The 13454-nt window shown below is 43.1% G+C and overlaps 1 protein-coding gene across 5 annotated transcripts in view; it reads left to right on the top strand.

Moving 5' to 3' along the window:
* The window catches only part of bckdk (branched chain ketoacid dehydrogenase kinase), a 71594-nt gene that overhangs the window by 31730 nt on the left and 26410 nt on the right, over positions 1–13454 (top strand). For 3 of the 5 annotated variants that reach the window (XM_059973012.1, XM_059973010.1, XM_059973015.1), the window contains exon 8: positions 6880–7008. The exons of the other annotated variants lie outside the window; for them this stretch is intronic. In XM_059973012.1, the coding sequence (XP_059828995.1) occupies positions 6880–7008 (129 nt within the window). The remainder of the gene's footprint in view (positions 1–6879; positions 7009–13454) is intronic. 5 annotated transcript variants of the gene reach the window in all.

Raw genomic sequence — 13454 nt, 5'->3', positions numbered from 1 at the left:
AAGATGGCCTCTCAACAGGATAATGATCCTAAACACACCTCAAAATCCACAATGGACTACCTCAAGAGGCGCAAGCTGAAGGTTTTGCCATGGCCCTCACAGTCAGCCAATCTAAACATCATCGAAAATCTGTGGCTAGACCTCAAGAGCAGTACATGCAAGACGGCTCAAGAATCTCACAGAACTAGAAGCCTTTTGCAAGGAAGAATGGGCGAAAATCCCCCACTCAAGAACCGAAAGACTCTTAGCTGGCTACAGAAAGCGTTTGCAAGTTGTGATACTTGCCAAAGGGGGTGTTACTAAGTACTGACCTTGCAGGGTGCCCAAACTTTTGCTTTGGGTCCTTTTCCTGTTTTGCTATTTTGAAACTGTAAAAGGTGGAAATAAAAAAGGTAATCTTGCTTAAAATATTAAAGAAATATGTCAGCATTAACTTTATGCCTTTTGGAAATCAGGTCATCTTTTACTCGCTTAGGTATTCAGTAACAGCAATTTTGACCGGGGGGTGCCCTAACCTCTGCATGCCACTGTAACTGTAGGGAGAATCACTGACTCTGGAAATCATTAAGTGGGTCATTGAACTGAATAGACGTGGCAGGATGTTGACTTTGGAGGTGATCAGAAAAATGGGAACTCAGATAAGAGTGAATAGTGAGGATGGGCAGGAGCAGTGTGTGGAGGCAATTCTGAACTATAAAAACTTAACAGAAGACTTGTTCAGAAGAAACTGAATGCCGGAGACGTCAGCTAGCAACATTGGGTCCTTTGATGCCAAAATAAATCTTAAACCTCTGGTTAAGGTGTACTTCAGTATGTAAGGCCCAATCTACTTGTTCAACACATTTTTACACAAATAAAATGAAACTGATCATTTCATGTCTTTCTTTATCACTGGTGGTATTAATGCATGCACAAAGGACTTGGATTTAAATCTCAGGGATTGTACTGACAATCTTCTTCTAAAACATAAAAGCTTCAGTAAGTAACGCACAGGAACGCTGAACTGTACAATAGAATCTATGGACCATTATCTGCAAGAACAGCATTACTCTCTATGGGATCTTGCTCTTCACCAGTAAGCTGCCTTGTTTGTTCATTACAATATTGACACATCAAATGTACTCCAGTATTGTAAGGTACCCAACTCATCCTGAAGTTGTGAAACAGTGTTTACATAGAAACAAGGATCTCTTTCTCTTCCAGATGCCACTCTCTCCACTGAAGAGATTGGTGAAAGGGAAGGTAGTCCAGAAGGTTAAGTTCCTCGGCATTCATGAGAAATAGGAGCAGAATGAGGCTATTCAGCCCATCAAGTCTGCTCTGCCATTTCATCATGGCTGATCCATTTCCCTTTCAGCCCCTATCTCCTGCCCTTACTCCATCTTCCTTGGAGGCCTGACTAATCAAGAATATATCAACCTCTTCCTTAAATATTCTCAATGGCATGGCCTCCACAGCCACCTGTGGCAATGAATTCCACAGGTTCACCACTCAGTGGTTAAAGAAATTATTCCTAATCTCCATTCTCTGTTCTGAGGTTGTCCTCTGATCTTGGACTCCCCCACCATAGGAAACATCTTCTCCAATTCTACTCTATTGAGACCTTTCAACGTTCAATTGGCTTCAATGAGTTCCCCCTCATTCAGAATTCCAGTGAGTACCAGCCCAGAACCACCAACCACTCCTCATGATGAGCCTTTCAATTCCAGTATCATTTTTGTGACTCCCCTTTGAAACTTTTCCAAAGTAAGCATATCATTTTTGAGATAATGGACTTAAAACTGCTCTCAATATTGCAAATGAGGTCTCACCAGTGCCTTGTAAAGTCTTAGCATTACATTACATATTTACTTTTACATTCTAATCCTCTTGAAATGTAATCCCCTCATTGCACCGACTCAACCTGCAAATTAACCTTTAAGGAATCCTGCACAAAGACTTCCTGTCCTTTTGCACCTCAGAGTTTTCAATTTTCTCTCCATTTAGAATATGGTCTTGCGCTTTTATTTCTTCTATTAAAGTGCATGACCATATATTTCCCAACCCTGTATTCCATTTGTCGTTATTTTGCCCATTCTTTTAATCTGTCCAAGTCCTTCTGTGGCCTCTGCTTCTTTGACACTACTTGCCCTTCCAACTATCTTTTGTATCGTCCACAAACTTGACCACAAAGCCGCCAACTCCATCATCAGACTCATAAAGTCAGGATGAAGTAGTCAATTGGATTCAGTGCTGGTAGATGGTTGTCTCTGACTGGAGGTCTGTGATGGCTAGTGTGCCGCAGGGATTGTGGGTCCATTGTTGTTTCTCGCTGTATCAATGATTCAGATAATGTGATAATTAAATTGGGGGTTGTAGTGTATATTGAGGAAGGCTATCAAAGCTTCTAGCGCGATCTAGATTGGCTAAAAAATGGCAGTGTAAGACTTGCCAAAGAATGGTAGTGCAGTAGAACAAAGAGAGCTGGGAATACTGATCTATATTTTCTTGCAAGTGACGTTACAGGTAGATGGGTTTGTGAAGAGAGCTTTGGGCACAATGGCCTTCATAAATCAGGGCATTGAGTACAGGAGTTGGGGTGTTGTTGAAGTTGTATAAGACATTACTGATGCCAAATATTGTGCGCATTTCTGGTAGGATATCAATAAGCTTGAAAAAGTTCAGAGGAAATTTTGCCGGGACTTAATGACCTGAGTTATAGGGTAAGGTTTCATATGTTAGGACCCAGAATCCCTGCAGCACACCACTCATCACAAACCTACAGTCAGAGAGACAAACATCTACTACTCCTTGGCTTCTTGATTAAGGCAAAATTGAATCCAATTGACTGCTTCATCCTGAATGCCAAGCGATTTAACCTTCCCTTCGTCAAACTCTTTAGTGGCAGCTGCAGGAGGAAGAAATTCTTGTTTCCATATAAACACAGTTTCACAACTTCAGGATGTTTTTGGTACTTTACAACACTGGAGTAAGTTTGAAGTGACAATATTGAATTGAATAATTGAGTGCATGAGAATGAGGGAGATTTGCTGGGGTGACAGGATTAAGTGGTATAAATGGATTAACACAAACAGGCTCCCTCTCACCCCAAGAGGCTGGGTGAAATTAGAACTAGATAGGTAATTTATTGATCCCAAAGGAAGTTACACTGTCACAGTAACATTACAAGTGTGCAGATAGACAAATATTAGAAGAGAAGTGTAAAGAATAAAAAATAAGTTGTCTCAAACAGTTTAGCCAAAGGGGGGGAAGAGTCATCACTTCCCCAGATATACATTCTCTCATTATAGACCCTAACAGCTGAGAGTAAGTATGATCTCGTGGAGTGCTCTTTGAAGCAGTCTATTAGTCTATACTAAAGTGCTCCTCAGTTCAGCCAAGGTGAGAAACATTGTCCAGGATAGCCAGGATTTTCCATAGGGTCCTTTGTTCTTTCACAGCCTCCAGTGTGTCCAGTTTGACTCCTATAACAGAGCCAGCCTTTCTAATCAGTTTATTCAGCCTGTTGGCATCACCCGTGTTGATGCCATTGCCCCAGCACAGAAGATGATATTGGCCACAGCAGAGTGGTGGAACATGTGAAGGAGAGGCCTGCACACTCTGAAGGATCTCGGTCTCCTTGGAGTGGAATTGATTCTGGCCCTTCTTGTACATAGCCTCTGTGTTGGTGCTCCACTCCTCAGCACATCCACACCCTCACCATCAATAGTAATGGAGCAGTGCTGGCTTAGTCTTCCTAAAGTCCATCACCGTCTCCTTGGTCTTACTAATGTTGAGCTGCAGATGATTCAGCTTCCATTATTAGACCAAGTCCTCTACCAGGGCCTTGGGTTCGTCCTCCTGTCCTCCCTTTATAAACCCAACAATTGCTGAGTCTCAGAGAATTTCTGCAGATATCATGACTGGGTGTTGTATCTGACATGTGGGGTGTACAACATGAACAACATGTACTGCTTACAGTCATGTCTGTTACACAGCTCTGAAACCTCACAAACTCTGGCCTGTCATTTAGGTAGTCCATTGTCCAGAATACAATGGAAGTGCCAACCTGCATTGAATGGAGCTTTTATCCCAGCAATGAGGGCTGTAAGATATTGCAGGCACTTGAGAAATCAAAAAGCATGATCCTCACAGTGCTGTCCTGCTTATCCAATGGGAGTAGGCTCCGTTCAGCAGGTAGATGACAACATCATTGACTCCAATGTGCTCCTAGTAGGCAAACTGTAAGGGATCGAGGGCTGATCTGACCAGGGGTCGGAGCTGAGCCAGGACCAGCCTCTCTAGGGTCTTAATGATGTGTGAGGTCAGGGCCACTGAATGGTAGTGATTCAAGACTTTTGGTTGGCCCTTTTTGGGTACTGGAACCAAATGCACTGGTGAACTCCACACAGCTGTTCAGCACACTCCTTCAGGACCTAGGGCTTCACACCACCCGGCCCAAAAGCTTTGCCGCATCCGAGTTTCCCCAGAGCCCTTCTCACCGGCTCAGTAGTGAAGGTGAGTCCATGATGACTGGGGAGTTGGGGAGGTGAAGATTGGGACGATATGCCAAAGTTTAGAGTGAAATGTGAAATATTTAGGGGAACCTGAGAGGGAAGTACTTCACTCAGAAGGTGATATGAGTGTGGAATGAGATGCCAGCAGAACTGGTAAATGCATGGTCAATTGCACCATTTAAGAGAATTTTGGATGAGAGTCTGGAGGGATAGGTCTGACTGCAGGTGGATGTAACTAGGTAGAAGATATTGATATGGGCTGAAAGGCCTGTTTCTGAGGTGTAGTGTTCAATGACTGATTCTAAATATGATTTGTGTTACTTCTACTTCCCCGGTCCCTCCTATTTTGGCGTAGTGAAGAGTCACATCTAAATGTGCGAGAAAGACATTTGAAATATGAGCTTTCATTTGCTGGGAGCAAATCAGTGTGGATAATTTGTGCAATTCCAACTTGCATTGATTTTCTACAAATGCTTATGTTGGGGATGGAGTTCCTTAAGACTCCATTGATATCAAAATTATCAGGGTCTTCGTACAGACCCCTGTCGGACCAGTCTCCAGAAGTGCAGCAGTTTTTAGTAACAGGAAACTCTTAAAATCATGTTTTGTTAGCATATTTAAAAATCTGGGGTTTTATCGTCTTCAGTGTTTTCTCTTTACTAACAAGAGAGACTTTCGGTGGGGGGGGGGTAACATTGATTCCCCCCCCAAAAAAAAATTAATTCTGAACAAAATTAGATCAGTTTCTTTTTCTTCTCATTGAAAAACTTGAAAGCAAACTTCAGATGGCCCACTGTGTATAATTACTTAGATTATTTTTGGTTAATGTTTGTCATCAAATCAATACAAATCTTGTGATAATTTTCCACAAAGCCAAAAGATAATCACCTTTAGTGACCTTACCTCCTCCTACCTAACGTGCAGAACGTGGTGACTTAGAAATTCAATTAGACTAATATCTGGAGTCTGCTCCTCTGGTCAACCAGATCATTACTGATGCAACCACATACACGTACTTCATATCTCTTGGTTAGTAAAAGTAAATAAAATTCAAATTTTAAATTAATAGCTAACTCACTGGGATCAGTGCAATTTGTTTACATTTCAAGAAAGGAACAGATTGAAAGTATTGCAGTATTATGCTGAAAACTGTGAGCAAAGCTTTCAGTGATGCACAAAAATATTCAGGAATTTATATTTAGAAGTCATTTTCAGAATTACGTGCAAAGAAGAGAGCAATACAGGAACAGGTCCTTCAGCCCATGATGCCTGTGCTGGAAGTGATTCCAAATGAAACTAACCCCTTCTGCCTGCACCTGATCCACATCCCTCCATCCCTACCTGTCCACGTGTCCACTGCATGTGAGGTGAGGGCCTCCATCGGTCAGGGTTGACCATGGATATTGTGTCCTAGCTGTCTAGATACGCAAGCTAGGACAGTACGATATGGAGAGCAAGCTATTGCCCTGTAGCAAGCTCCCCCTCTCCACGTGTCTGCTGAACCCAAAGAAACGGCAGAGGCCGACACAGTTTGGTACCCGAGGTGTCTCGGGAGTTGCCAGTCAGCATTGAACTCAACGTAGGACCTCCGGCTCTGGAATTTTCCCTTGGGATTTTTGCTCCCGAAGCCTTCCCCGTGAGTGGGTATAGCCACAAGGCAGCGGAGGTTTGAGATCAGAGTTTTCCATCACCTAGATGAGCTGCCAACCATGGCTCACGAGCCCCAGCTGTATGTAAAACCTTTTTAAACACCACTATCAAATGTGCTTCCACTCCCAGCTTTGGAGGTCCATTCCAGGCATCTGTCTCTCTTTCTAATGAAAAAAATTCCTTTGCACATCCCCTTTTAATCTCCTTCCCCTCACCTTCTGGCTATTCCCTCTGGAATTTAATATTTCTACCCAAAGGGGTAAAAAGTACTGACAGTCTGAACATGTGTAAGCCTCTCATAATTTTATAACCTTCTCTCAGGCCTCCCCTCAGCCTCCAGTGCCCCAGAGAAAATAACTCATTGGTCCAGCCTCCAGCTGAAAACCCCTCCTGAACCCTCTGAAAAGCCTCCACGTCCTCCCTCTAATGGGGTGAACAGAATTGCATGTGATTCTCCAAAGTGCAGCCTAACCAAAGTTTGTATAACTGTGTCAGGTCTTCCTGGTTCTTGCCCTTTGTGATGAAGACAAGCGTACCCTGCGCTGCCTTTACCACCCGCGTCAGCTTTCTATGAGGTACCTTTGTACATCAACACTGGAATTTAGTAACGGGGTCAATCCAGTGAAAATGGAGCTTTCCTCACCCCCGTCTGCAGAGAGTGCTTGGCTAGCCCAGACTTGAATGTAAAAAGAGGCTGTTTTAATGAGTTTGCTTCCCCCTCCCCTTTCTCCAGGCGACTGTGTGAGCATCAATATGGCAGCTCCCCTCGCGTGCGGATAAATGGCCATGTAGCGGCAAGGTTTCCCTACATCCCCTTGCCGTTGGACTACATCCTGCCTGAACTGCTGAAGAATGCAATGAGGTGAGCTCAGTCTCTGGGGGGTGATCATGAACTGAGGCTGAGGGTGGTGGATTGTGTAGACGCAGGAAGCTCTATTCAGTCGCAGTGCTTCTTCAGCTGGGCTTTCTTCTAGAACCATCCCACCGGTGGGCAGCGAGGATGAAATCATACCCAGATTATGATTAGAGATCTCACTCAGATCCTGTTACTTAAAGAATCCCTAGAAGATGAGATCCCCAACCCACCTCAGAACTGGCAGATTTCAACATGGTTAAGTGGGAAGTTATTTTTTAAAAGTAATTTTTAAATGATAAAGAGCTTGCAACAGAGAGTTTTGAGTTTTTGTTCAAGTAGATCTCAAAAGTATATTACTCGGGTGCCAAGGAAATCAAAAAAGTGTGTTTGATTTTATAACGGGCACTAGATTACAAGGAAGGAGCAAGTTTGTATGCAGCTGTGGTGCTGGCTCGATTATCTCTGCTGTATCATGCACAGTTCTGGGCTCCATACAAATGGAAGATAGAATTGGTGTAATTGGGGGTCTCAGGAGGTGACCATTGAAGATGGTTACACGTCGTTTCACAAAATCCATGATACAAAAGCCTGAATTCTGAAATAAAACCAGAAGATGGTATAGTCAAACTCCAATAATGGACCCAGTTCCCATTCTCCCTCAAACGTATCAGGGCCCTTTCTCTCTTTCGGACCTTGATTCCCACACTCCACTTAGGTTCACTTGAACCCTTCTCCTTGATGGCTATTGGCTACCTGGTATCTGAATTCAGGAACACCCAAGTGCAAATCGTCCCACCATTGGCACTTTGCCAATGTTCTTGCTATTAAATGTCTGCTGGCCCAGGCTGTTTCTGCTACAAGCAACATTCACCCAGCTTTGATCATTCAACCTACCTTTATTCTTGGATCTTTCTGGCTTTTCCTTTGTTCTTTTTAAACTCGCTGATTGTTTTTGATAAGGCCAGCATTTATTGACCGTTCCTAGTTGCCTTTGAGAAAATGGTGGTGAAACTGCACCATTGAAGGTAGTCTTGTACTGCTTTGGTTTGGGTGTTCCTGGATTCAGGTGCTAGGTGGTCAATAGCTAGTCTGTAGTTGAGCCATGTCTCACATTAAGGAAGATGTTGGATGTTGTTTGAGGTCAGTCCCAGAATGAGTGAATGGCTTCCTCTGAGCAGTCCCGGGCTCAACCACCTTCCAGCTCTTTTTCTCTCCATTGATCTCCCCCTGTCAAAAGGTCTGGAGTGGAGATTTCCCCAGGAAATTAATTTGTCCTCTCCTGCACACAGCAAGACAAAAACACTATTCAGGGAGGGGAAGGTAAGTGGAAAATGCCAGGCAGTGATGATTTCCAACAAGCGAGTCTGACTGCCTTGCCTTAACATTCAGTGATACTGAGTTCTCTGCCAGTAACATGCTGAGAAAGGCCATTGATCAGAAACCTAACTGCACTCGTCACATAAATGCGGTGGCTAAAGGGGAGCATCAGAAACTGACTGTTCTATAGTGGGTGAGCCAGCTTCCCATACCCCAAAGCCCTTCCATTATCCACAAGAGACAACTACAATTCAATACACTCCACTCGTTAGGATGAATTCAGCTCCTACAACATTTAAAAGTTCAAAACTATCCTGGTTCTGTCAAAACAGGTGTCTTTATTGACACCCTATTTGTTAATCTATCATTTTATTTCCTCTTCCACTGGCACACAGAGGTTGGAATGTGTTCTATTACAAAGTGCCCTTTAGTTTCTCATAGCTGTTCCCAAGCCCGCTGACCATGAAGTCAGGCTTCAGGTACACAAGAACACCACTCCCCTCCAAGGCACGCACTCTTCCGACTTGCAAATCTATCGCCATTCCCTCGTTGTCATTGGAACGCCTTCCCCCACTCTGTTCTGTGAGCAAAATGTTCTATTCTCTATTCTATTCACCAGAAGGGCAGCGGGAGCTGAGCTCCTTCGCTAAGGCAGTTAGAGATGGACAGAGAGTGATGACCTTGTCTGTAGCAGGCAAGTCCTGAAAAATGAAAGCTTTTTACAAAAACGTCATAAGTTTTTACAGCATCTCAATTAAGCAGCATACTTAAATCAGGAGATGGGGAATATTTTTGAGCCTAGCAGAGGTTCTTTAAAATAAGTACTAAAGAGAGGAAGTTGAGGCAGGGAGGACACAACAGGAAAGTAAGAGCTTCTCGAAGTGTGTTAGAAGGACGTGTACGGCTCTGGTAAATATTGCTTCCTTTCAGAATGAGACTGAGAGCTTAATCATGAGAAATAAGAAAGTGGCTGGGAATTGGAATAAATACTTTATATTTAAGCTCAGGACAGAAGGATCCAAATTAGAAGCCAAAGGGGATAGAGAAACTGAAGATAGTCACTGGTACTTGAGAAAAGTTGGCAGGCAGGGTGGTGTTTTGGGGTTAGCAAGGGTTTGATTTGTGAGAATCATATGATATTCCATGGATTGTGGTTTCCCATTTTTTTTATATATATGCCATGGACCAATACAATTAAGCAAGGGGTCCATGGACCCCAGGTTGGGAATACAATCTCTAGATTCTGGGTGCTTTCCAAAGGATTTGAAACTGCAAATGTAAGGACTCTATTGAGGAAGGAAAGTAGATGGAAAACAGGAAACTACAGGCCAGTTAGTCAATCATGAGGGAAATGTTGCAATCTGATTAAGAAAATCATAAAACAATTAAGCAAGGTTATTATTGTTTCATGGAAGGGAAATGGTATTTGACAAACTTACTAGATTTCTTTGAGAATGTACCAGCCGGGGTAGGTGAAGGCAAACCAGTAATGTGATGTATTTGGATTCGCTAAAGGTAAGTTGACACTAAAAGGTGACTCCACCCCATTCCTGTCTCTGATGGTGACAGCTCTACATGGAGCAAAGGTTGGCTGACTATTGGGAAAATAAAGGCAGAATAAATGGATCTGAAGCATGCAAAGTGCCACCCTATCAATGTTTGCAATCAATATTAATGACGAGTTGAAGGTAGCCAGACCTGTGGAGGATCAGTTGTGGGAGCACATAAACGATCAGCAAAGGGAAATATGTTAAATAAATGAATCAAAACCTGGCAGATGAGTTATCTACATGGTTTCTCATTTTATTTCTTGTATTTCCACAGTCTGAGGCTATCTGGCCCATCAAGTCTGTGCTGGCTCTGAGTGCGCCAATTCGTCTAATATTCTACTAATTAACTTGTAACCTAATCTCTCTCCCATTACTACCAAATCTCCTGGATTGTGCTGCCTACAAATTAGCAAAGCTTACCACATTCAGTTAACCAGCTCACGGTACCTGTGTGGGATGTGGGAGGAAACAGGAAATGCACAAGGTGACGGGGATAATGTGCACTGACAGCACCCAGAGTCACCCAGGGATTGCCGGAACTGTAGGTAAAGTCTGTGTACTAAAGGCTGGAAAAACCAATGATTATTTACATGGAGAAAGGCCATAGAGTGCAGCTGTAGAAGGGTTTGGGTGTCCTTCTTCATGAAGGACAGAGAACTGAGAGTGCAAGTAACTATGAAGGCAAATGGAACATTGGTCATTTTTGCAAGGTGATGAATATTAAAAGTTTTGCTACTTTGGTAAGATTGTGGCTGGCATTCTGCTTTAGACTTTATTTACGGAGGGATAGTTATATTGGAGGCAGTTCAGAGATTGACTCTGGTGATTCCCGAGATGAAGGGCTTGCATCCTAAAGAAGGATTGAGCAGGATGGACCTACACTTAGACTTTAAGAAGAATGAGAGATAAACCCATTGAATCACATGAGTGATGCCGGGAGGAAGTTTTGCCATGTATAAGAAGCTGGAGCTAGGGGCATCAGCAGCTGAGGAAGAATTTCGTCGTAAACCTTTGGTATTCTCTACCCCAAGGAATTTTGGAAACTTATTCACTGAATATATTCAGGGCTGAGATGGACAGAGGTTTGTTCTAATGGGTAATAAAGAGTTAGCAAGAACAGGAAACAGATAAGATCAACCCTGATGATATTGAGTGGTAGGGCAGACTTGAGGGGCCAATTAGGCTATTTCTGTACTTGTTTCCTGTTGTTATCTGAGAAGTTAAGAGGTGGAAGATCCCAAGAGGATCCAGCCCCTTTCCAATACCCAACAGGCTAAATACGAAGGGGTGGGTGGGGATGTCACTGGCAGCACTGGAATCTCCAAAAGATGAACAACTGTTGACCCTGTGTCTCATTGTCAGGCACGTGAATTATAGAGCAACGAATTTCACCGCGTCTTGGTATTGACGAAAATAAACTGACATAAACTAATAATTTCTCTCCCTTTCACTTTGAAAATTCTGTTTTGACCTCTGAACTGTTCCAATAAAACTCAATGTAAGTTCAGGGAAAAAACGTTCCATCTTCCCGCCAGCTGCTTAAGTTGTTTCCCAGAGTCAACAGTTTAAATCTAAGCTATGTATTTTATTCCCTTTTACCCCTCTCCCCTTTGGTATTCCAAATTTCATTCAGCTTCCCCTATTTACAGATGTACCTCTCTGGACTAGCACCGCTTGTATGTCATTTAAGCTTTCCTGGTCTCTGCCGCATCAAGCTCTCCCTTTCATTCTCCACATCCCTTCCCCTTTCCTCTGCAATTTTAAATTTGTTTTATTTTTATCTTCACACACTTCTGATGAAAGGTCATCAGCCTGAAACACTAACGCACTCTCTGTCCCTCCTCGGAGGCAACCTGACCTGCTGAGTGTTTCTGTTTCAGGTTTACAGCATCATTGCTATCATACTCATTGTTATTTTGCTCTTTAGACAAAATTCTGTTTAATAACAGACCTGTGAAGCACCTTGGGCTCTCTTATTATGCTAACAAGCTGTATAAATTCAGTGTGTGCTAAATTCCTTGGATTGATCATCGATCTATGTGCAGCCTGTAGTTTTAGACTGTCCATCAAATCAAAATGCCATCTGTTCCCTGCACTGAACACCCTTATTATTTAATAGATACCTCGGTTTGTTGTTGGATGGGGGATCCTAGCTTCCTCAGTGTGTGTGGAAAGGTGTAATTGCTCAGTTTTAGAACGTAGAGCAGTACATCATAGTGACAGGCCCTTCCACTCACAATGCTGTGTTCAGCCAAATAAAGTACTGATCAATCGGTCAACTAAACCAATCCTTTATGCCTACGCAATGCCTATACCCTTCCATCTTCCTCACATTCATGTGCTATTTAAACATCTCTTAAAAGCCCTTAAAGTTTCTGCCTCTACCCCAGGCAATGCATTCTAGGCACCCGCCACTCACTGTGGGGAGGTGAGAGGGAACTTGCCCCTCACCTCTCCTCTGAAATTACCCTTCCTTGCCTTTAAATGCAAGCCTTCTTAGACATTCCACTGATAATCTGTCTATCTCATAAACCTCTATCAGATCTGCCCTCAGCCTTTGCTGCTGCAGAGAAAACAACTCATGTTTGTCCAAACTTTGATTATAGAACAGGCTCTCTAATGCAGGCAGCATCTTGGTGAACCTCTTCTGTACCCTCTCCAAAGCCTCAACATTCCTCCTCTAGTGGGGTGACCAGAATACTCCAGCTGCAGCCAAAGTGGAGTTTTATAAAACGGCAACATGACTATGGAACTCAGTGGCTTGGCTAATAAAGGCAAGCAGGTCATTTGCCTTCTGTTTGGCTACTTCCAAGGAGCTATGAGCTTGGACCCCAAGATCCTTCTGCTCATCAATATTAAGTGTCTTGTCCTTAACAGTGTACTGTCTATTTACGGTACATTTGACCTACTGTTACAAGAATCATCCCTTGTAATAATGATCAGGGAGGCACTGAGAGAATCTATAATTATGCTAAGTACCTTTATTGTCTCAATGGAAGAACATGTGACTTTACACAACCAAGTACCCGTGTGCACACCTAAGTTTCCCTGAACAGTCAAAGAACAGGAAATTTAATGCCAGTGAAATAGGGGTTTCTGCTGCTGACCACATGTTCCTTGTAGTCCCGTTTCGAATCACCACAACGGTGGTATCCTCCTCATCCATGATGGTTTTCTCCTACAGAGTTATCGCAGCCAGCGTACTTGAAGCATCTGCTTTTGTATTCATTCCTTACTAATTCAAATGGTACATCCTAGTGTCATTGGTCTACAGGTCATGTGTCTGCCCTTTAACATCGTTGTGTTGTCTCTGCTCCAGGCTGTTGTCCATTATTGCCATCTTCCCAGCTGGTGATAATCGGTCATTTATGGCTCTTTTTTTCTCAATCTTTCTCTAGCTTGAATCACACAGAACAGGTTCAGACCCCAACAGTCAAAACCTGCATTTTACATCCAACCAAAGAACTCCTCATAAATAATTTCTTATTTGGAAATGACCTCTTATCCAGCAGATTGTCTAGAGCATCATTATGTCGACTTTAAAACACTGATCAAGCCAAGCGACTTACTGGCAAAATGGGGAAC

Source organism: Hypanus sabinus, chromosome 6 (assembly GCF_030144855.1).
Source record: "Hypanus sabinus isolate sHypSab1 chromosome 6, sHypSab1.hap1, whole genome shotgun sequence".
Classification (NCBI taxonomy): Eukaryota; Metazoa; Chordata; class Chondrichthyes; order Myliobatiformes; family Dasyatidae; genus Hypanus; species Hypanus sabinus.
The sequence above is the reverse complement of the archived record's forward strand: the minus strand, read 5'-3'. Positions and strand labels throughout refer to the sequence as shown.